At 39.0% G+C, this 23,939-nt stretch overlaps 1 protein-coding gene across 1 annotated transcript in view; it reads right to left on the bottom strand.

Moving 5' to 3' along the window:
- Positions 1-23,939, bottom strand: part of SLC5A5 (solute carrier family 5 member 5) — a 427,828-nt gene that overhangs the window by 110,086 nt on the left and 293,803 nt on the right. Inside the window, exons 10-11 of the mRNA XM_044054751.1 lie at positions 13,846-13,916; positions 13,600-13,686 (exon numbers count right to left, since the gene is read on the bottom strand). Of these exons, the coding sequence (XP_043910686.1) occupies positions 13,600-13,686; positions 13,846-13,916 (158 nt within the window). The remainder of the gene's footprint in view (positions 1-13,599; positions 13,687-13,845; positions 13,917-23,939) is intronic.

Here is a 23,939-nt window from a genome sequence, read left to right as displayed (position 1 = left end):
TAGAATGCATTTTGCCGAGCAGGAGTTTGTTTATTACCTGTTAGCATGAGGCAGATGCTACACGGCCTAAGGATACAAAGCGGTATGAGGTGGTCAACAGAAGCATGACAAGCAGGCTGAAATTCCATTTTAGCCCAAGGAATGAAAAACTTGTTGAATATTTAACTGGCTTACTTAATAAGCATATAATGCAAATTTCATTTAAAGTTAACAGTGCATCTTAATTGTAGTTTATGTTTTTTTGTGAGGGAGTACAAGCCTACTGAATGGGATAATGTCAGTTGTTTATCCTCTTGAATGATACAATGCTTAATTTATATGGTACAGATTAGGGTTGTATAACTGTAAAATTGAAAATGAAGTCTCTATAGTACAGACTACTGCAGAACTGCACTTAGCAGCACTCAGCTCATAGAAGCAACCCAGGGAAATGAAAGAACCAATGATAAAACAGGTCTATATTAGATGAGCGACCGTTCCGATGTTCGAATCATAGATGGTCGACATCATATGATCGAATGTCAGAAAGGTCGAAGGTGAAAGTCAATGGCTTTTCATGCACAGAATGGGAAAATTTCCCTTTCTGCACTGAAGTGCATTCTCAGAGTTGGTATATTTAGGTAGGGGGTGTATGGGGAGTGCAGGGGGGGCTTGCCCCCCTGCTCAGAGTGGTAAGGTAATTTTTTTTTAAAATTTTATTATATAGTCAATGTTTCGAACTTCGCTCATATGAGTTCACTCATAGGTTCATAGGTTCATAGTTAAGTACTAGGCTATTTGCCCAAGGGCATTTATAAACCTAGCCAGAATGTGTTGGCTTTTGCCACCCCCTTAGATTAGTTCCCTGTGCCCCTATCCAGCAGAGCCATTAGCTCCCTGTGCCACTGTCCAGCAGAGCCACTGCAGTGATCCCCGGGGGTAAATTTTCTGTTTCCCATCCACCCATCAAGGTTTCTCTTGAAGAGTGTTAGTGAGGGGCTCTGCCTGATATATATTGGAATCCTGTTCCAAAGCATGGGGAGTCTCTGGCATAGGAATCTATCCCTCCAGCATGTCCTATTTATCGTTGTGGTGAGGTTTATATCTCTAGAGCGTGTGGCTCTCCGGGATTGTTTTTTTTAGGTGGAGCATGTCCATCAATTCTGGGTTGGACATGGCCTTGTATGTCAGACAGAGATCACCTCTGATTAAGCGGTATGCAACCGAGTACAGCTGGAGTTTCTTGAGTCGGGCTGCATAGGGCATCTGTTTTAGGCCAGTAATCTTCTTGGTGAGGTACTTTTGTGGTCTTTCCAGCTGTTTGTACATCCCAAATGGGGTGTTGTGATCTATGATGGGTCTAATGAGTGATGAGTAGAGAGGCACAATAACCTCTTTTATTCTAGATACGAACCCTTTTGTGATTAGGTGGGCCACATAGAAGGATTTTCTAACCACCTTGACAATATGATTATCAAAGGAGAGATTACTATCTATTTGGGTCCCCAGATCCCTTATTACATTTTCTGTATTTAGGGGACTACCACCTATGTGGTAGTTCATGGTTTTTTTCCAAAGGGGATGACTATGCACTTTTTGGCATTTAGTTTGAGGCCATGATTTTGACACCAGGTATCCGTCTCAGTGAGACCCTTCTGGAGGGTGTCTGTATCAGCCGGGGAATCAATTATGGCTCCTAGTTTGCAGTCATCTGCAAACTTGGTCAGCCATAGTCCTCCTATGCTTGCCTGTACCTCTGAGAAGTATATACCAAACAGGAGGGGTCCTAGGACTGAGCCCTGGGGGATGCCACTTGTAACTGGTTTAGAGTCGGACATAGAGCCTGCAACTCTCACCATGTGGGTTCTATCCATGAACCAGTTGGCAACCCATCTCTTGACATAGGGGTTTATGTTCAAGCTGGTGAGCTTGTCTATAATACCAGAATGGGGAATGGTGTCAAAAGCCTTTTAGAGGTCTAGGTAGGCTGTGTGGACCTCCTTTCCCTCGTCTAATGCCTTGGTAACTGTCTCAAAGAAGTCAACCAGGTTTAGGAGGCATGATCTGCCCTTAACAAAGCCAAACTGGGTAGGGTCCAAGGTTTGGAGGTTCCCAATGTCTCTTTTAATGAGTTCCATGATGATGCACTCCATAGCCTGCAGACCAGGCTAGTCAGGCTTATAGGGCGATAGTTCCCAGGGTCCATTGTGGCTCCACCTTTGTGGAGCAAGATAACTGCTGCTGTGTGCCATTCTGTGGGTATGTGACCTGTAGAGAGGCTGAGTTTGAACAGTGTGTTTAGGTGAGGGGTTAGTTCATTTTAGAGCTCTTGTAAGATACAGCCTGGGACACCGTTCGGTCCCATTGAAGCTGTGTTTTTGGTTTTGGATAGGGCTGTTTTAACCTGTGTGTCAGTGATTGACAGGGCTCTACATTCTTCTGGTATAGTTAACGGCCCTTTAGGGGGTGAGAGGGGGTTGAAGTTTGCACTAAAATGGTCTGTCAGAATGTTGGCAATATCAGTCAGTTCAGTGTATTCTGTGCCATTCTGCACTAACTCAGAGCAGATCTAAGAGTTTCCACTTATGTTCTTGACATAGCTAAAGAATGCTTTGCGGTTATCTTTGGAGTCATTGGCAATTTTTCTTTCAAAACTAGCCTTGGATGATTTAATGAGGGATTGTAGTTTCTTGCTGATACTGATCAGGGATGTCATTTCTTCTTGGGATTTTACTCTTTTCTGTACTAGTTTCCTCCTTCTGTTGTATACCTTGTTTATGGCACGGGTCCACCAGACTGGTTTCCTTTGCTTGGAGGAGTGATTCTTGGTTTTACTTGGGATAGCACGATCCATGCATTCCTGCAGATGCTCATAGAGTGCCTTTGTAAAGGTTTCAGCAGCTTGGACAGCATTGTCTTTTAGCATGGGGGCTGTGAACCTTTCCACCTCGGTCTTAAGTAACGTGAAGTTTGCTTTTGAAAAGTTTTTCACGGTGGTTTCCTTGATTGGGGGTGGGGCAGAATATGGATATCCAGAGTGATTAGTCAATGGTCTGATCTAACCAGTGAGGTGTTGACCTCCGGTGTGGAACACTGGTCTCCCATGTTGGTGATAACCAGGTCCAATATGTTGTTCCCTCTGGTGGGGGTGTTGACTAGTTGATCTAGGGCATTTGAGTTTATAAATTCTAGGAAGCGCTGGGCAAGGGAGTTAGTACTTGAGTAGGTCTCCCAGTTTATGTTTGGGTAATTGAAATCACCCAGTATTAGGGTGTTTGGTAGGACCTTCACATTTCCCAGTGTCTCCAGAAATGCAGAATGGGAGTCCTGGGTCATGGTGGGTGATCTGTAGCAAGCTACAATTTGGATTGCAGTTTTGCCCTTTGTTAGTTGCACATGGATGATCTCTGAGGCATTGTGCTGCACCACTAACCTGGAGGTGTGGGTATCCTTGATGAATATGGATACACCCCCACCTTTTATGTTTTGGTCTGGGTTCTGTGGCTGAAAGGTATGGTATGAGTTATAGCCTAGTAGTGCTGGAGTGCTCTCAGGAGCCTTAAACCAGGTTTATATTACTGCACAGATGTCGATGTTCTCCACACTGAGGAGTGCCTCAAGTGCATGCATTTTGAGGTTTAGACTTCTGGCATTGAGTAGCATTATCCTCAGTTTTTGGTTACTTGTGCTATTTATGGTGGTGGGTTTGTCTTTTGAGCCTTGCCTAAAAAAGGCACTATGGGGGCGGCAAGAGCCTTGGCCAGTATTCAAAAGCCTAAGGGTAACAGGTGCAAGCCATCTCTTGCGAAGCAATGTGGCTTGTCAAGCATGTCATCCCAGGCGGACAGATACTGGATCCCCTTTGAATGACACCAGAAACTTAGCCAGTTGTTGAAATAGATATTTTTTTCTTTATACTGTCGCATCATTCTTGGTGAGAGCAGGATGCTACTCAGGGTCAGGGTCATACCAGCCTGGGCTACATGATCAGAGAGCTCTTCCATATCTCTTTTCATGTAGTCCAGGAAGGTACGTCTCAGGTCATTCACTCCAACATGGATAATTACAGAGTCATATTTGTACTTGTTCTGGAGTGACCTGAGTGCTTGTGTTATGTGGTGGATCCTGGTGCCCGACAGGCAGCTAACTGTAACCTTCTCCTTGTCCAGCCTAGTTACTGGGACATCAGTGTGCCTGACTATAGAGTCACCTATTACTAGTGTGTTGGGTATGTTATTTTGCCTTAAGGGCTGTGATTGCGTGGCATACTGATTACGTGAATTATGTGTTTCATGGTTGGTGATGGGGTGTGGAGGTTGCTTGGATGTCTGCTTTGGACGTCTCTGTTGCTTTTGCAGATTTTTATTTAGAGCCTCCGGGTATGTTTTCATGTATTCCTGTGTGTTATTTGCCGGTGTTGGTTTATTAGGTCTATGTGAAACTGGTGATGTGTTGCAAGTATTACCCTTCTCCTCTTGACTGTCAGTTCCATTCTTGGGTTGAGAGAGCTTTGCCTCCAGTTTGGCTGTATAATTGCATCTCTCACATATATTAGTGTTTGGTGGTAGGAGGAGAGGGTGTCTGTGTACATGAGGCAGTTGTAACATTGCCTCAAAATGCCCAGATTCACCAGTTGGACTGGAGAGTACACCAGAAACTGCCCTTTGGACATGCCTAAATAGATAGAGTAAGCTGTTTTTCTGATTAACTGGTGGGGACGAATAGAGAGCCTTGTCCTTCTGGACAGTATAGGGGGGTCTAGTGCTAGGGTTAATTAGTGCTTGCTATGAGTTTTAAGCAAGTGCTTGACTTTGAAATGAATGATTTGAGTGCTTAAGTTGAAGGTTTGTCTAGTTCCAAGGGAAAAATTGAAGAGTAGACTTTGTGGAGCCAAGAATAGTTTAACTCTAGCTAACTGGTGCTGCCTGGCACGCAAAACCGCGCAAATGCGGTTTTTATAGCAGGGAAGTGAAAGAGATAGAAATTAGCCCAAAATGGCCAATAAACTACTAATGTCTGGGCTGCAACCACTCCTCCAGGGACAGATAGGCTGCTCAAAGCTCCCCTCTCCCACAGGTGAACAGAGAAACTTCCTTCTATCCAAGTAAGGTATGGGCAACACAGAAACTTGTAACATAGCCCTGGATTCAGCAATAACCTGAAAACTGGACTATACTAGTTCAGAAAGGTGGGAAACAAGTATATATATATATATTTTTTTTTTTTTGAAACTTCGACTATATAATATAGACCCTGATAAAACATCTAGGGCTTCAGACAATAACCTAGAAAGAGCAGCAAATTATCCCCAACACAGAATGACCCACTACTAGCTCCTGTAAAGCCAACACACTTTGCCAGAAATGACTGAAACTATACTAATTTAAAGTGGAATTAAAACAGAAAAACATGATGTCAGCAGCAGAAAATGTGTTCACATCACAGAAGAACACTTAACAGTATTAAAAACCTCTCCAATGTCTCTGTTTTAGAGGAAAATTCCTATTTTCAAGCCTAATTTACCTCTGCACAGGATGTACCTTTGGAGGTGTCTCCATTTTCAGGCTTGATTTACCTCTTCACCCAATTTTTGGAATTTGCCTCATCACATGTGATTTTTGAAGGTGTCTAGTACAGAGAAAGCCACACTACATGACCATCACACTAGTGGGAACGATAATTTAAAGAAAGAGGACACACATCTTACATCTTCTTTTTTTCTGAAGCTAAAATAAATGAACTTGTGTGATTGAATTTTGCAATACAGTTTGTTAAAATCCATAGATTTTACACTCACTTTTTTAATGTGCTTTTTATATTTTTGCATCATTTTTGTCGCTCTCTGTTTTTAAACATGTTTTTGAGTTGTATTTTACATCTCTACTGGAGGCAGGAAGTTATGTGCTAACTGGATTCATATTTTATGCTAATTAGATGTCCACATTTTTGGCTGGATATCCCTACTTTTCAAGAGCACCTATTCTCAATGCCTGCAGATTGAGAATTATGCACCACTATAATCATTCAGGTTATTGTAAACAAAACAATAGATTAGCTTTTTCAGCAAAATAGATGGCAAATGCAGGAAAAAAAATGAAAAAAATGTTTATACAGAAAATTGTAGATTATTATAAGTGCAAATGAATGCAAGTACTTTCCTGCTTCTCTGATATAAATGGAGTCAAAATTCAACTTTATCTATTTTTGCATGTGAGCACAGAAGCACTGCATTTGGAAGCATTTGAATAAAGGCCACTCATGCATAGGCACCCCCCCCCCATCTAAGCAACTCACTGGGTCTAGTCATCCTTCAGTATGGCTTTATTCAGATCTTGTATGTTAATGTAGTGTTGATGCAGATTCTAATTTTTCAGGTTTGACCACAGTCACAATGGTATCAATTCATAGTACTGCCTTGATTTGTATGGTGATTACTCCAACTAAGTTGTAGCTCATTGATATATCTTTGACTTAGGGGCACTACATGGGGTTAAACCATAGGATTTGTCTTTATCCTATACTGTCCTGGTATGCATCCTAGACTCATGAACAAAGTGGCATATAGACCAAGCATAAGAGCTGGTGGCCCACATGGTGTAAAGGGATGAAGCAATGAGTGCACCCCAGACAACTCCTGGTGGCACAGGTGCTGGACAGGCCAGATAGGGAGAGTGGGACTGTGTGACCAATGTAAGCTTGGCCATCCTGGGAAGAAGGAAGCAGCTTGGCTCAAGGCACTGATAACACATGCATTCTGCTGTTGTATCATCTGTAGCAATAAAATTAATGCACACGTGCTGCTTAGCTGGGGGCTATGCATGAGTGGCATTGCTCATGCAACTCTTAAGAGGCAACAGTTGTGGGGCAAACAAGCTGCTGAGTGGTGGGGATAGGACAGTGTGCAGGATCAGCAGACAGGCTCACTCCCTAACACCTAAACTCTCACATCCACCAGGCAATGAATTAATGCGTTGAGAGCTCTCATTCTGATAAAGAAACAAGTGGTTCAGTCAGGTACAGGAAGAAGGACCCACTGAGCATATCCTATGGACTTGGAAATAAAAAAAGAAAGAAAGAAAAAATATCAGCTGAAGTAATGACGTCCACTTTTCCACCTCTGCTATGTCGTCTCATATTTCTGCACATTGGTGCCTTTACCTTTTGTACTAAAAATACTGAACCAGTACCTCTGTGAAGATCTGAACACCTGAATCTGTGAGTATGCAAATCACTATCTTTGCAGCTGTCTGAATCACCGTCTCTGATGTACTGCACCCCCTAATATACTGCTCCCCCGTTTGCACACTGTGAATTCACTGACTCATGACCATCAATTCACAGGCTGACCTTCTTTATTTGTTAGGTTAATGAAGTGACATGAGCTGAAAATAATAAGCTGTACTCTAGGTACCTATCGCAGCAGAAATGCACACAATGTTTTAAGTTTGTGCCCAGAATAAATCAGTAATAAAGTGTTAGACAAGTACATACAATTTATCAAATCCAATTACTTAAATGAGTTCTCAGTAATATTACACATGGCACTGGTATAAAACATATGTGATAAATGTAAACACTTATGCACAGCTTTTCTAGATTGTGACTTTTTGTATTAATCTATATGCTGAGTTAACGAGTTCAGTGATTGAACTGCACACACGATCTCAACACAAGTATCAAAGGCACTAATGGCATACCTCTTTCTACACTTATCACTTTTGATTTTGGACAAATTGTCATTTACATTGCCGTTTAATTTATTGGCTTCATCTACTTGCAATAGTAAAAAAGGGTTCACCTCATAGGTAAAGTTGGTGTATCCAAAAGTAAATGAAGAAACAGAAGAAGAAGATAACGCCAACACCACAATGTAAATAAAATCCAGTAAAACTTTATTATTCGAACAAAGCTGCTGTATTCGAATAATAAAGTTTTACTGGATTTTATTTACATCGTGGTGTTGGCGTTATCTTCTTCTTCTGTTTGTTCATCTACTTGCAAAACAGGTCTTTGTCCTTTCTTTTTAGACTGCATACCTGTAAAAAATGATTAACTTGACCAGTTTCTGAAATTTCCTCTTAAGAGTAGGATATGACTTTCTGGTGTACCATGTTTGTGCCTGATGTGGTAGACACCAGTATTTCAGCTCCTTTTTTCAGGTAACTTCTTTGCTTGATACAAAAAAAGTTAATTGATTCCTTGAATTGAGTCAGTTGAATTCAAGGCAAGTTTAGTATTGCTCAAAATGGCAGTTTTTCATGAAACCAGAGCTGCTGTTTCTGGTATTTATCCGGTGAATTACAGATTTCTGAAAACAGATTGACTATTGTTGAGTTACTTTTCACTGGATTTGGGTGTTTCTTGTTAAGAAATTTTTTTAAAAATTGAAAATGCTCTTGGAAGGCAGCCTTTGCAGTACTGTTGCAGTTTTTAAGTTCGGATCCATTTAAGGTGAATATGAAGGAAACAACAGTGGTGTTTTGCCAGCTTTGACTGTAGCTGCAAAAACTGCCTAAAACTTGCAGCTATAATAACTTCCATGATCCTGTTGCAACACCATCTGTTGTCTGGAGGCTGGTAGGATTTAGGTTTAGTCTGTAAGGAACTACAGCATAACTAACTAAATGAACGCATGTAGTTGATGTATAATTGACCATACAGTTTATTAGGATGAAACAAAATAAAGACAGACAACTACTACTGTCTTCCCTGAATACGCTTTTAAAATATTAAACACCAACAGAGTCTCTTACATGGCATAAAACACAATAAAGAAAATTTATTAAGCGCTTTTGTTCCCTGAGATACAGAGGATATAGATCTACTTTACAAGACTTAAGACAGGAAGTGTATAATGTCTCGAGTATGGTTTTGGATAGAGGTTACCCACCGTCTTTGATTCAGAACATGAGTGTTGAAATACTACAAGGTTGGGGGAACAGATTTAAGCCTTTATTAGGTGATAATGATGAAATACCAGTTAAAATTAAGAGTGAAGGGGTAGGGAAACCTTGAACCTTATGACAAGTATGGTAATACTGTTTGGTTATGGTCAAAAGGACATAAAGGATATTATAAAAAGGAATTGAGTAATTTTTAAGACCCTACCAGAACTAGTGGAAATTTTAGGGGTGACACCACTCTTTGTTTATAAGATGGGGAAAAACTTTAAATTTCAACCACAACCAAAAGGAATCGCTGCTCAAATGTTCACCAAACACCAAAACGTAGAACAGTTTGAAGAAGGCACAAATCCCAGATCCACACAAAAATACTTTAATAAACTGACTCTTCAGTCCAACAAACATGAACAGTTAGTAAAATGACTTTGCAGTCCACTAACGCAATTACAGCAACACTGCGTTTTCATTTAAACAACTTCTTCAGATGGAGACAAATGCATACCTACACAAAACACTCCATTTATATACTCATTAAAATAATTAAAGAATTAATTAATCAATAAAAGGGTGAGCTAGAAGCATCTACATTTAAAGAGCTCGTGCTCATAATACAATCAAATATAATGTGTAGTATAATAAACTACCTTAATTCTAAAATATAACATAATTTTAAAATACATAATTTTGAAGTACATTTAAAATACATTTAAAGTAAAACAGTAAGAAAAATTTACATAAAAGGAAAAGAAAAGATAAAAAATTATAGCTTAGCTGATCTCAGCTTAAGCACAGGCACTAAAGAGATGGCATCGTTTAATCCTGGAGGTTTGTTCGCCTCCAAGAAAAGCTGCCACAAAAGCTCCTTATATTCAATCAAGGTCTCCCATGGGCCACCCCTTACATCTTTTTCCATTACTTCCAACACAAAGAAGCTAAATTTAGCTTCCTGACAAGTTAGTTTGTGATGGAATAAAGCATTATTGGTACATTTTATTCTCATCTCGTAATAATGCTCATATATTCTATTCTTTAACTTTCTTTCCGATTTCCCTACATAAAATGCATCACAATGGTCACACAAATTTTAAAATTATGTTATATTTTAGAATTAAGGTAGTTTATTATACTACACATTATATTTGATTGTATTATGAGCACTAGCTCTTTAAATGTAGATGCTTCTAGCTCACCCTTTTATTGATTAATTAATTGTTTAATTATTTTAATGAGTATATAAATGGAGTGTTTTGTGTAGGTATGCATTTGTCTCCATCTGAAGAAGTTGTTTAAATGAAAACGCAGTGTTGCTATAATTGCGTTAGTGGACTGCAAAGTCAGTTTACTAACTGTTCGTGTTTGTTGGACTGAAGAGTCGGTTTATTAAGGTATTTTTGTGTGGATCTTGGATTTGTGCCTTCTTCAAAAACTTTAAATTTATTTTTGAACACTTGAGATCAAGCATGCAGATGCACCCTAAGGGTATGGTCAAATGTGGGAGTTGTAAGCAGTGTCCCTACATTTTGGAAATGCTTAGCATTTCCCTACCAAAAATTCTTTTTGAAATTGTGCTGAAAAATGGAAATTGTAACACCAAGGGAATTGTTTACATAGCCATTTGCACAAAATGTAACTTTTTTGTATTGGAAAAATGGAAATAACATTGAAAAAGAGGATTTATGAACATTTGCATGCAATTGTTAGAAAAAACTCTAATAATGCACTTTTTAAGCATAGTTCTAACTGACAAGGTAGTTTAAGTTTGGTATTTTAGAAATGATTCCAAGAAACCCTGGGGGGGCTGGTGGGAACTTGAAATAGAAATGAAGGAGTTGCAGTGGCAACTCAGGCTGAATGCCACAAACCCACCAGGACTCAATGAAAATATTTGTATTTTACCTTTGTTGAAATTAAAAGCACAAGAACTATAATTATACCTATAATTATGTTTATTGTATTTGTTATAAGGTATTTTAGAATTTTTACATAAATATTTTTAGAGCTTTTTAAGCAAAAAGTTTGTGTTTTGGGAATTTTGTTTTTACTGAGGTGAAATAAGATTTCTTAACTGAATGATTGAGGGGTGGAACCATTTGTTGCACTATTTAAGCTGTTTCCTGTGATGTATTTCATTCTGAAGAAGTCTCTGTACCTAGATGGATGAAAGCGCTTAATACATTTTCTTTATTGTGTATTATACCATGTTAAGTGACTCCGTTAGTGTTTAATGTTTGAAAAGCATATTCAGGGAAGACTGCAGTAGTTGTTTAAGTCTTTGTTTTGTTTCATGGTTTTCTGGTTGACGTCAGGACACTTTTGTGGTGTTTTTCTACAGTGGTTTGCTAAGATGGCAGCAAATTCAGAAGCAAGAAACAATTGTGGGATGCCCTGTATTCAGCTAGATTTATGGAACATTAAATACACACTGCACTTCATATGACTGGATTGGGGATTGCATCCTGGAATCATGTTGGTCTACTGACAGCTATTACAGTGGATGCTGAAAGACCAAAAAAAAAAAACTTGTTGATACAACTTTTGGCAAACTTCAGAGGTAAGCTTTTTGGAGGGGAAAAGCCTCCTTGCACTCCAATGTGAGGGGGACACCCTACACCCCAATACACACACACACACACACACACACACACACACACACACACACACACACACACACACACACACACACACACACACACACACACCAACTCTGAGGTTACACAATAGTGGAGAAAAGAGAAAGCTTCACTGTTAATTGGCAGTACTTGATCTACTAGCATTCATAGTAATGGTTGTCAGTAACCTTATGTGTTCCCCTGATCCCTGTTTGGTAGCACTGACATCACTGCATATCAAGTGCAGAGCTGGACAAGGGGTAGATCATAATAACAAAAATCTTGATGGCTCATCTCAGATTCTTGCTCCATCTAGCAATGTGGGTTCAATCAGCAACAGGGGACGGGGTTGGCATAATAGTTAAGGGCTTTACCTCAAAGATACAAAGTACAAGATTTGATTATGACCTCTAGTTATTTGCTAGGCCTGCTGTAGTCTGCAGACTGATAGCCTCATATTTACCTATGTTGATGAATGAATGAATATATAGGTGAGGAGGAGCTTGATAGTTTGGGCAAAGAGACCAATGGTGACTAAAGTTAGATGTGAGTAAAGCTAAATGTTTTTATTGTGACATATTTGGAGTAGAATTGGCAGTAATAAATGGAAGACCACATTATATTCAAAGGAAGAAAACTTTTCTAAAGGCCTTTCAAGCACTCAACCACCTCCCCCAGAATGTGATAACAAGGAAAATGTTTGATGGGTGGTTCAGGGGAATACTGAAAAAGTTAACTGGGGCAATCAAAAGATGCAATATTTATAAGGGAAGATCCTGTCAATAATAACATAATCAGATATGCCAGTTATATGAGCCATTTCTGAACTATTCTAAAAATAATACATTTGATGTGCTCCCTATTAATAGATAATATTGTTTTGTAAAAAACTAAAAACAAACATATTTAAAATACTAAAAACTAACAAAAGAGGGTCTAGTAGTTCAAAACAGTCACAACTGAAAATGAAATCAAATAGAAACAGCTTATGTTTAGAATGCAAGGAAAATGAATTTATTAAAAATTACAGTTAGGTCCTTCCATCTTTTATGCTTCTTAAGACTGCATCATAGTAACAAAGGGGTCTGTTAGAGCCAAAGATGTGGTAGCCATAACATGACACTAATTGTTGTGCCCTTGTAACTGCTTGTAGGGTCACTAAACCACTTCAGAGAAGTCAGATGACAAAGCCACCAAAGTATAATCAGTGAGTCAGGGAACTTCATTTTTCAACTGAACTCCACTGCCATTCAGAAATCACAGCCATACCATTATGGATAACATGAAGATAGTTTACACAGCTGATCTTGTGATATTTTACCAGCCAATAATAGGTATGGACTGGCTCTACAATTAAATCTTGTATTGCTTGTATGACACTTACATGTACCAAATACGCAGGTCTTTAAAAATTAGTTTGGATATAAATTAATATATATGAGAAATAAGTGTCCAGGTACTAGACATTGCAGAGAAGGATAGGATATTTCAGCTAATGGAGTTCCTGTTTTTTTTTTTTTTTTTTAATAACTGCATCTGAAGGTGGATTATTTTACTAACTGAAATAAAATAACTTTGTGAAGATTTTGTGAGTAAATCCCCAAAAAGGGATAGCCATGCAATCTAAAACCTATATGAAGAATTAAATGTAGCTAGAGCATGCAGAATCGTGTTTCTGTGTGCAACTTTCAATAATCTACATGAAAATAGCAATTCAAGAGTGCATTAAAGGAAATGTTTTAGGAAATAAATAAATCCTACTTTTTTTGTGAAGGGGGTTTCTGGCATCCCAGGGTATGCCTCAAGGTCATTGTAAAGTGCACTTTTTTTTTTTTTTTTTTTAACAAAATTCAGTTTGACTACTCTATGATTTTATATCATCTCTTTGGGTGGCCACACATCCTGTAGCTTTCTCCAGATTCTGCAGCTGGCTGCAGGTTGCAACACATTCTGCAATTATATTGCACGTAAGCTATGAACCTATGAACCTATGTACTACAAAACTGAAAAAAAAATAAAATAAACTGAGGACAGGTAGTCACAAATAGTATGTATAATAGGTTTAGGCAGCCTTGTCTAAGTTTCACCCTATTCATCATGGCACTTACATGGGTATTGGAGATAGGAAAAAACAGCCCCAGTATGAAGACTCCAAGCAGAGGACCACTGACCACTCCCATAACTGTAAAGGATCCCTGTAGGAAAAAGAAAAAGGTTTGAATATTTTCAGTCCCAGAACCAACTAGCAACTGACGGCATGCATGCATGCATTCATGAATCATGTGAAGTCAATGAACAGTAAGAACAGCATATTGCCTAAGTAATTGTTAGCACATACTGATGGACCCACTTACCTGCAATACACCACTTCCCATAAATGAAGACATTGCGGCCACCAGAATGCACATTGTGCCATAGAAGAGTGCTGTATAAAACATATAATAAACCAAATCATGTCAAGATAGCATTCATTAAAAATGAATTATCATATTGTTTCCTTTTTTATATAAGTAGCAACATGTTACACTGACCGAGGCCAGTAAAGATTTATGACATATGGACTGTGATGTGACACTGATATACTTGTTGTCAGCTGTTAGTGAGCCATGGGTTATATGACTGTAAGCAAAATCACTCAATCGCTTTAGTGGTCTGTCTTTATCTTTATAAAGCATCTTAGTAATTGGCCAGTGATTAGGTGGATTATTTGAACTTAAATTAATATAAAAAACGGTCCTAGGAAAATCCTGAATGTATTACCTTATCACAACTCCATATCCATCATGCTGTCATTCATTCAAGTCACCAGACAGTCAGTCAATCAATCTTGTATGAAAAGGATCAAGTACTGTCCGAGTTAGTTGTGAACTGAGAGGGATGCCCAAGTATAAGAGGTTCCTGTGGGGGCAGAAGGAGGTAGATAAAGCAGTAGCAAGGACTACCAAGGTGGTAGCCATTTGTTGGGGCTCAGGGAGTGCAGCTGTATTGTCGGAGGTAATGCCAGTACAAAGAGTCAGTAGTATGAGAAAGGAAAGGATCACACATTTCAACTTCTGACTTAGAGTCTGCGAAAAGAAGTCTGAGGTACTGGGAGATGGAGAAGTGAACAGGAGCACAATGAGCTATTCTACAGTGAAGGGCTTCATCTCCATCTGCTTGGAGGTGCATTGCTAAAAAGGAATATAAAACATAAAGCATGACAACAGTGTGTTTAAACAGATATGGGAATGATTATACATAAGGAGGAAGAGAAAGCAATAAGGATGACGCTATGAAAAAGTAAAGGAAATGCTCATTCTCAGAAACACTGTGCAACAAAACAAGTGAAAAAAGATAAGATAAGAAGGTACGTCATGGGATAGAAAAACAGAACCTAGTGGTGCTTGGCAATGCATAAAGCCTGGATAAGTGCATAGCATATGAATTATTCAAGATCAACAGTTGCATTTTCCCAAAAATAACATAAACCTGTAAAACTGCATCAGCAAATAAACATATGAGTGAATAGTAAGAAAACAGTTATGTAAAATGTAATGAAGTTGCTAATATGCCTCTAACATATGTCTCTAATATTATTTTAGGAAAGAGAATAATTATATACGTAATATTACAGATAAACTGACTAAAGTGGCAAACATTGTGCTAATAAGAGAACAAACACACAGTACACCAGAGACACTAATGGTGGAGAGTAAAGCTAATGAGCTTGGTATCAACGAGCCGTGGGTCATTGTTAAGATATATTGTAATACCATATGACTTAACATAAGCTGGGGGTAAGTACAGAGGTGAAGGAAAGGGAGAAGTAGATGGTAAAGAAGATAAGGATAGAAAACAAGATGGAGGCAGTGAGCCTCAGTTTGTTATGATGAGGGACAGGATAACAAGGGAACATAACTATTTTCCTTGCAATAAATTTAGCAAAGACACATGGGAACAAATACTAAAGTCAAGTACAAGAGATGACAGACTAATCAAAAAAGAATAAAATTACATACTGGGAACATCATCATTCCAGGAAATCTTACTCTACTTGAAGTGGAGTGGAATACCTTATTTTGCAAGGAATACAGAGAATTCAGGCTCACTGTATTATTTGACATGAAAGAATCTGAGCAAAAAGTGTGTGGTGAAGTCAGGAAGGGCAGAATCCTTGGGATAGTTGTTTAAGGGAGATTAAGTGAAGAAAAATTATATTAGACTTCCACTAACTAAGCATGTAGCAGTATAGTTTATACTGGCTGTGGAGAAGAAGATGGATTAGATTACAAAAAACAAAAAAATGGGGCTATAGTGTAGCTGATTATGAAAAAATATGAGAGTTTCTTATAAAAGCAGTGGGAAGTTAGGAGAATTAAACAGTAAATGATTTATGGCAGAGTAAAAAAATAATAGTTTGGGTAGTGATAGTAAAATGCTTAAAGAGGGTAATAAAGGCAAAAGAAAATGAAAAACCAGTCTGGTTCAATACGAGATAAAACAGTCATAAGGAATACAGACTGTTAAGTTAAATGCAATCAGCATTCATTAGAAAGAAAAGGGGATAGTACCAATTTGAGATGACACTTGAGACATGCACAGACATGGAAGTAATAAGAACAGAGGTAGAAAAAGATGACAAGTGGTTTGAAAGAGTCTTTGGTTAGGGGGACCAAGTGGGATCCCACCATAACTGGTAGATTATTTGCACAACCATTCTGGAGTCATGGCGATCTGGTGCAAATCCATAAGGCTGGAATGAGTAGTAGCTCAGAAAAGTACAGGCCAATAACTCTAAATTAAAGTGGTGGGCAAAGTGGTCTGAAGGAGTCTTTGGTTACAGAGACCAAGTAGGATCCCACCAGTACTGGTAGATTATTTGCACAGCATAGCTGAAGTTAAGCTGATCTGGTTCAACTCTGTAAGGCTGGAGTGACTAGTAGCCCAGAAAAGTACTAGTCAGTAACTCAAAATTAAAGTGGTGGGCAAAGTACTAAAAAACATAATGAAGCCAGGACTTTTGATGTTCCTGGCACATAGAGGATGTTTCAATGAGTTCAGTAGGGGCATCAAAAAAATGTAAATATAATCTGATCCAGTTCATGACTGGTGGCATTACCATGGAGGTAGACAGAGAGAGAGAGAGATAGACAGAGCAAGAACTCTATAGATGTAACTTGTATGGATTTGATGTGGTATCACATTGTAGACTTCTTCTAAACAGAGAGGGTAGAGACTGGAAGTATAAGTAGACTATGTGGATGAGCAGAGAAGTGATTTATAATATGGGGTAAAACATTACACTTAGGAGCTCTTATAGCGTGGGATAACGGCTAATCATGTTTCAGATGGGTTGCTCTTGGGCCCAGTCTTAGACAGTGTTTTAGTATCAGATGTCACACAGGGCATAGAGAATTGGATTAACTTTTTTCTAATTTATATCACATTTGAGAGAGCTTGTGGAAGACAAGGAAGAAAAAATGATTAATAGCAGACAATGAAGAAATTGTGAGAACAGATATTAGAAGACTGGAAACATCATTCAGTGAATGGCAGTTTCAATTCATCTCTTCGAAATGTAAAATGCTGTATTTATTTGTGGCGTACCAATTTTGCAATAGCACATGCAATTGGATATGTCCTTATAAAAAATACAGAATAGGAAAAGGATGTAGATGTTCTTTTTACAGAAAATTGAAGTAATGAGACCCAGACAGAAAAGTTATCAGCTAAGGCAAATAATACACTTGGGTTCATATCTAGACGGACAGATTCAGAGATATGAAAGAAGTAATGCCCCTCTATCAGACACTTTTTAGCCCACAGCTACATAATTTTCTGTACTTCTGGAGGCCATATAGGGAAACTAAAATGCCTGACAAAATTTAGATAGGGGTAACTGAATCCTTGAAACACAAATTCAGAACTCTTAGATGTCCAAATCACCCAAAACAAAATGAATCACCATTTCATAACTATCTATATATCATTGTCTATGTCCTTTACTGCCCACAATAGCTATATTAATGCCTTAGACAAAATACCCATTAATCACAAAATCTTTATTTTGGGGGAGTTTAATCATTTGTCAACATGGCTGCTTTATATCACCAAAGTTTGACATGTGCAATGCTTCCTTGAAATTACAATGCTAACTCCTTTGCACAAGTAATTAACCATCCTACTAGGGCCTCAAATACCCCTGACCTTGCCCTCAGAAATATTGCCACTTCTTGCACACCTCAATGTATATCCTCTTCCCTTGTTAAATCAGGCTATAAATCAATGATCTTTTCCTTGAAAATTGGTGGTACTTCCCTTCAATACTTCTGTGTTTAGGGATTTCTGAAAAACAAGACATTTCAGATGTTAATCATCCGCACTGCCTCAGAGACATATGGGTTCTGTGCCTGCACAATTCCATACTGACAGCTTTCCAGAATTTAGAATCCCTCGTCTGACTCTATGTGATAAGGGATTGGGTAAGCCCCTCCCATCAGGGGAAGCCTAAACTCTGTCACAGAAATTCAGTTATTCAGTCTTTTTCGTACCAGATGTAGAACTCACACAGTTGAATCTCCTTAGTCGCCTGCATTGGTGGATTACTGCTTACTGAAGTTCTGCATTGTCAGATGAACACTAGGGACTGTCTTCTGTAAGGCCTGTTGCTTTTTTCGCTTATCTACTTCATTTTGAAGTTCTGTTGGGGAACTGATGCATTTTTCACTTTTTTCTTCTTTTTATGATATTTACTTCTGATACAACACTGCTATAGTTGATTTTATTGTTAAATAATAATTTTATCACATATTACTTTATTTGCATTTTTTGTTGAGATTTTTTTTTCATTTCTGACAAGGGAGTCTCTAAGTAAATGTTTATTTATGCCGTTTTAAAGATTTTTTATATGATTTAAGGGCATATATTTCATTTGTTGTCACTATATGGACAACAGAATTTTACATGGTACTGTGACTGTGTGTGCTTTTGCTTATCATACTATGCAGGCTGTGGAGCAAGGCTTGGAACAATTTAAATAATTTCTGCTAAATTTTATGTTGTTTAGCCCTATTTGCTATGGGGGGGCACCGTTTACATTTCCTTTTATTGCTGTCCTTAGGCAACCCTTAATAGTGTCAGTATATTTCTCAGGCTGATGGTTTTCCACTGACTTGCTGGATCCTGAGACAGTTGAACACCCCCCCCACCATGAAATCCAGTTGCATCTAAAAAGAAAAAGCTCAACAAAAACATGTCTCAGCCTGTGGTTTATGAATCTGTTGTTGCTTTAAGCTGGACTACAGACCACTTTATCACCATCCCCCTCTGATGTGAGCCTACAGCCCTCAATGGTATGAAGGTCAGACATATCTTCTGGGGCTGTTCCAGTACTTGGTTCAGGTATGGGAGAACTAAACCCTTTAGATGCAGGAGAGGTCCAGGATAAAAGTCCTCTTGCAAGATATTGTACACTCTCCCCAGATATTCTGTCCTGTGCCATTCACAGGAAGATGAAACAGAATCTTCACCACACAACAGACTCGCAGGTTATTACCATGTATAGAGCTGATGTGGTTTCCTTAGCTAAGAGTGTTTTACAGTCAGCTAATCTTGGAGACTCTGCTCCTACTCAGAATGACTATGGGGTTGCTATCTCTAGAAATCAGTCTACTGCCACCGATTTTGATGGGGAATCTTATGCAGACAGTAGTGAACACCCTGAGTCCATTCAGTTTGATTCTTTGGAAGGTGAACAGATTCTAAAACTCAAGCGTTTTCCTCTCCACAGATGCTAGGTAGATTTATAGAGGTATTTAACTGGAAGCAATCTGGAGATACACTACATTTTGGCAGAGTTTATGATCTTATTGCAAATGCGATTCCAAATATTTTGGCTGTTCTTCCTTTATTACCGGCCTTAGAAGATGTCTATCAAACTGCATATAAAACCCATTTGGTTAGTGAACCAGATCCTAAAAAGGCTATGAGGAAATACAAGGTGTATTCTGATCTTACAGCTCTGTTTGCTCATTTTGCAATTGGCCTAGCTGTGGTTTCTCCATCTGCCATCAATAAAAAGAGAGCTTTAGGGCTTCATGTGGAAATTTATATTGCAATGTGCTTACAGTTCAGATGTCTTTGCTGCATCTTTGCCTAATGAACCCCAGTATTATATGAATGAGCTTGTTTCTAATGTGACTCAGGTTTTGAATCATGCTTTGAGGAGTGCCTTGAAAGGCGATGACATAATTTCCAGAAATGCAGATATTTGTGTTGTATTGAAAGGTTATGCTTGGTTATATAATTAGAATTTTTCTAAGGATTTAAAAACTGAGAGTTTGAATGCTTCTTTTAGTTCTGAATCTGTGTTTGGACCTGCTGCTACCCAAATTCTCAAGCAATGCGGTGATATAGGTGCGTTGATGCATGGGGTATCTAAAATGTTTTATATTCCCAGGTTCTCCCATAGAAAGGTGCCCAGCTCCAAAGGACAGAACAAACAAAAATCCCAGCCAAGTGAGAATCAGGGTGCCAAGAGTAAATGGCAGGAGAATAATGCTCCAAAATCAAATAAAAGGGGTTCATTTCCCCTGCAAAAAATCACACCCCTGCTAAAGAATGACTATGTCAAGACTGACAGCATTCTGTCCTTTCCTCCTGTCCCTCCATCCCATCCCCCCCAGCATTCGCTGTACCCAGCTGCCTGGCCACAAATAGTTTCAGACAATTGGGTGCTGAAAATAATTCAGTGAGGTTACTCTTGGTAGTGGGAACAAAATCCTCCTCCCTTCAAGGGAAATCCCCCTGCACCCTCCAGACCAGACAAATCTGTTCTCTCCAATACTCCTTCACAAGTTAAAAGCAGGAGCTATAAAATCAGTCCCTAGTCCATAAAAAGAAAAACAATTTTACACCAGAATCCTTTTGGTACTCATATTGTGAAGGCCATTGTTAGATTTGTTGTACCTAAAGTCCTTTCTAAAAGTACCCAAATTCAAAATACTCACCCTGTAGATGGTTGTATCCCTTCATCTGTACCCTTGTTTCTTGGTGACTTTACATTTGAAGAATGCTTATCATCACATTCCAATTGCTCCCAACCTCTAGTTCAACCGGTCAAAGTCCTGTCTCACATCATCACAAAGAATTGTCTTCCTGAGGTACATGACAGACATAGAAAAAATATATGGCCTTTCTACCAGAAGACAAAGTCCTGACTTTTCAGAACATTTTCAGGGATTTCTCTTTTTAAGAAGCTGCCTCCACAAGAGAGTTCCTCAAAATTCCATGTCTCATGGTGTCAATGATCCACATGACACCAATGGCCAGACTCCGCATGATAAAGATTCAATAGTACTTAAAAACATTGTGCCTAGCACCTGCTTTCCTTGGAGTTCCAGGTACCAGGGCTGGATTTTGTAAAGTGCGAATTGCAGTGGTAGAGGGAGCAAATGTCTCTCAGTGCAGACTTCCCCTCTCCCTCCAGATCCCAGTTAAATCAGTCTAGATGGACTTGTCAGATTTTGCATGGGGAGGAGTGTCCAAGGGATTACAACTGCAAGATTAATGAGGCCCTTTGGATGCTAAAAAGTACATAAACATCAAAGAAATGCTAGCAGTGATTCACACCTTAAAATGTCTTCACCACTTATGGTCTCCAGGTCCACTTGTATTTGTTACACACAACATTACAGTCATGTGATAACTGAACTAACAAGGGGTACAAGGTCATGCCCTCTTTGCTGGATGGCAGTTATAGACTGGGAGCTAGTCTTACAGCATTCTGCGATGCTTCAGGCTTCATACATCCTGTCAAAACAAAACATAGTGGCAGACAGACTTAGCAGACCCCTGATGGACCCTCATGAGTGGAAACATAAGACAGCGGTCTGTGTGGATTAGGTCCAGATGTGGGGAGCACATCAAACAGTTCTGTTCAATGCCTTTCAAAACAGACAGTTGGAAAAAAATCTGTTTCAGCCATCCTTGCAGCCATGCTTGTAAGACAGAAGCCTTCTCATTCCCTTGGATGGGAATGTTCCTTTATGGATTTGCACCCTTTCCACCAATACCCAAGGTACTTCTGAAGATTTAGAAAGATCATTGTGGTGACCCCCTTTTGGCCCAGGCAAAGTTGGTTCTCCCTTTTAATGGAATTGGCCAAGGGCAATTACCACAAGCTTCCTCACACTCTGCATCTGCTCGCACAGTGTCAGGGGTGACTTGTGCATCCCAACTTAGAGCAATTGATACTAATAGCCTGGATGATGCTATCCTGTTACCTTTTAGGCACTTGTTCCATGAGGATGTGCTGCAGATATTAAAAGAGGCATGAAAACCTGCAACCAGGAAAATCTTATGTTTACCAGTAGAAGAGGTTTTCTAGGTGATGCCTAACTGACATCAGAGGACCTGGTATGGTGTCTACCCTTCTGGTTTTTGAAATATTTGTATGAGCTACTCAACAATGGATTATCTTATGCGTCTATCAAAGTGTGCCTTGCAGTCATCTCAGCTTGTCTACTCATGGCTCAGTCTCTTTTGTCTCTTTTATTGGTCAAACAGTTTATGAAAGATTGCACTCATACCCCTCAACCTCTTAGCACAAGAAATCTTGACAAAGCCTAAAATAATGGGGGGACAAAGGCTATAAAATAGGTAAATATTTTAAATATTGCTCTTATAAACTTAAAAGGTTGTGTCAAAAAAACAGGATTTGTGTTAGTGTGCATTTTCTAAAGGATATGAAGTCTGAAACTCAAATGTATGTCATTATTTACTGACTTGTATCCTCGGGGATTTGCCAGTAAACCAGAAATTGTATGAGGAGAAGACCAAAACTATGATGCAAAAATCTGCACATACTATGCAAATTTGGACACTTGAGCATTGTGGTTGCACTTGACACTTGAAAGCAACTTCCTTCTCCTCAGGATCTTAACATTGTTCTTAAAAAAATGACCTTATCTACTTTTGAACCTGCCTGATTTGAAGTTCATTACTTGGAATACTGTTTCACTTATTGCTCTGTCATCTGCAAGACAAGTCTGAATGCTGCAATCTTTCATGATGGGTCAGTCTTATCTGATTGTCCTCAATGTCTGGGATGTTTTACTCACTAATCCTTCTTCCATGCCAAAAGTTGGTTTTGAATATACCCTGAATCAAGTCATCACTCTTCCAGTTTTCTTTCTGGAACCTACAAACAAGGGAGAGAAGATTCTGCTTACCCTGTATATGCACAGGCAATTCATGCAATACCTGGGCAGCAGTAAGCCCTTCATGAATGCTAATTTATTTATTTATTTATTTTTAGTCTAACTGGATACATGTCCATTTTCAGTAGAGGCCGACAATTCTATCTATGGATATATAAGACAAATACATCTATTTACAGTGCCAATTACAGGTGATCATCTGTTTATTTCCTATTCTGGAGTTAGGAATGACCAACCTGTCTCTAAGCAAATGATTGTTCATTGGTTGTCCTCTGCTATTGTGTTTTGTAAATCTATTCCATACACGATTAAGGCATGTTCCACCAGAGCCCTCTGCACTTTGTTGGCATATTGGAAAGGAGTGGACTCTAGAAGCACACTAGATACAGCAACTTGTCCCTCTCTTCATATTTTTACAAAGTACTGCAAAATTGATTCTTTCTTATGTTACAGGGCAGTGAGAACTGTTCTCCAGGGGCTCCTGAATCATTATACTTCCTCCTCCCAGGTAGGGTAAGCTTTGGGAATCTACCCATGTACCATTGAGGCAGAGTGAATGATGAACATGGCAAAGATGCATAAGTTCTACTTACCTGTAACAGTAGATGTTTGAATTTCACACTGCTTCAATAACAGCACCCACCCATTATCCACCTTATGTTATATATTGTTCAATAAGATCCAGTTTTGTTGTACTGTTGGTTGGCTTTGGTTATTTGTGGTGTGTTTTGGCTGTGAATTGGTTGGTTTCAGGCAATTCTTGCTTTTGGTTCTTCTTGTTTCATCCTACTTAGCAGTAAAAGCCTGAATAACTGATTTCCTGTGACAGGAGTTAGGCTTTCTCTAATGGGTTGGACATAGTCAATCCCTTATCTCAGAGAGTTGGAGGAGGAGATTCTGAGCTTTGGAAATCTGCCAGTGTGGATATGTCCAGGTGCAAAACCCATATGCCACTGAAGCAGTGTGAAACTCAAACATCTACTATTACAGGCGAGTAGCACTTATGCAACTGTACTTTATTTGAAAACCTAAATAAATTCCACTTTAATCCTCCTCAAATGAACCCCACTGCTAAAGCCACCCATCTTTTGCTTTCGCTTCTGCTAAAGCCACTCATCTCTCTGCTTTCGCTTCCACTTAAGGCAGTCCCTATCTGCACCAAATATGTGGGAAATTAAAAACATACCCCAGTGGTGGAATAGTCATATGAATAACCAAATAAAAAGAGAAAAAAATAATAGTTATAAGAG

This window comes from Protopterus annectens, chromosome 13.part0, assembly GCF_019279795.1.
Source record: "Protopterus annectens isolate FY-2018-M chromosome 13.part0, PAN1.0, whole genome shotgun sequence".
Classification (NCBI taxonomy): Eukaryota; Metazoa; Chordata; order Ceratodontiformes; family Protopteridae; genus Protopterus; species Protopterus annectens.
The sequence above is the reverse complement of the archived record's forward strand: the minus strand, read 5'-3'. Positions and strand labels throughout refer to the sequence as shown.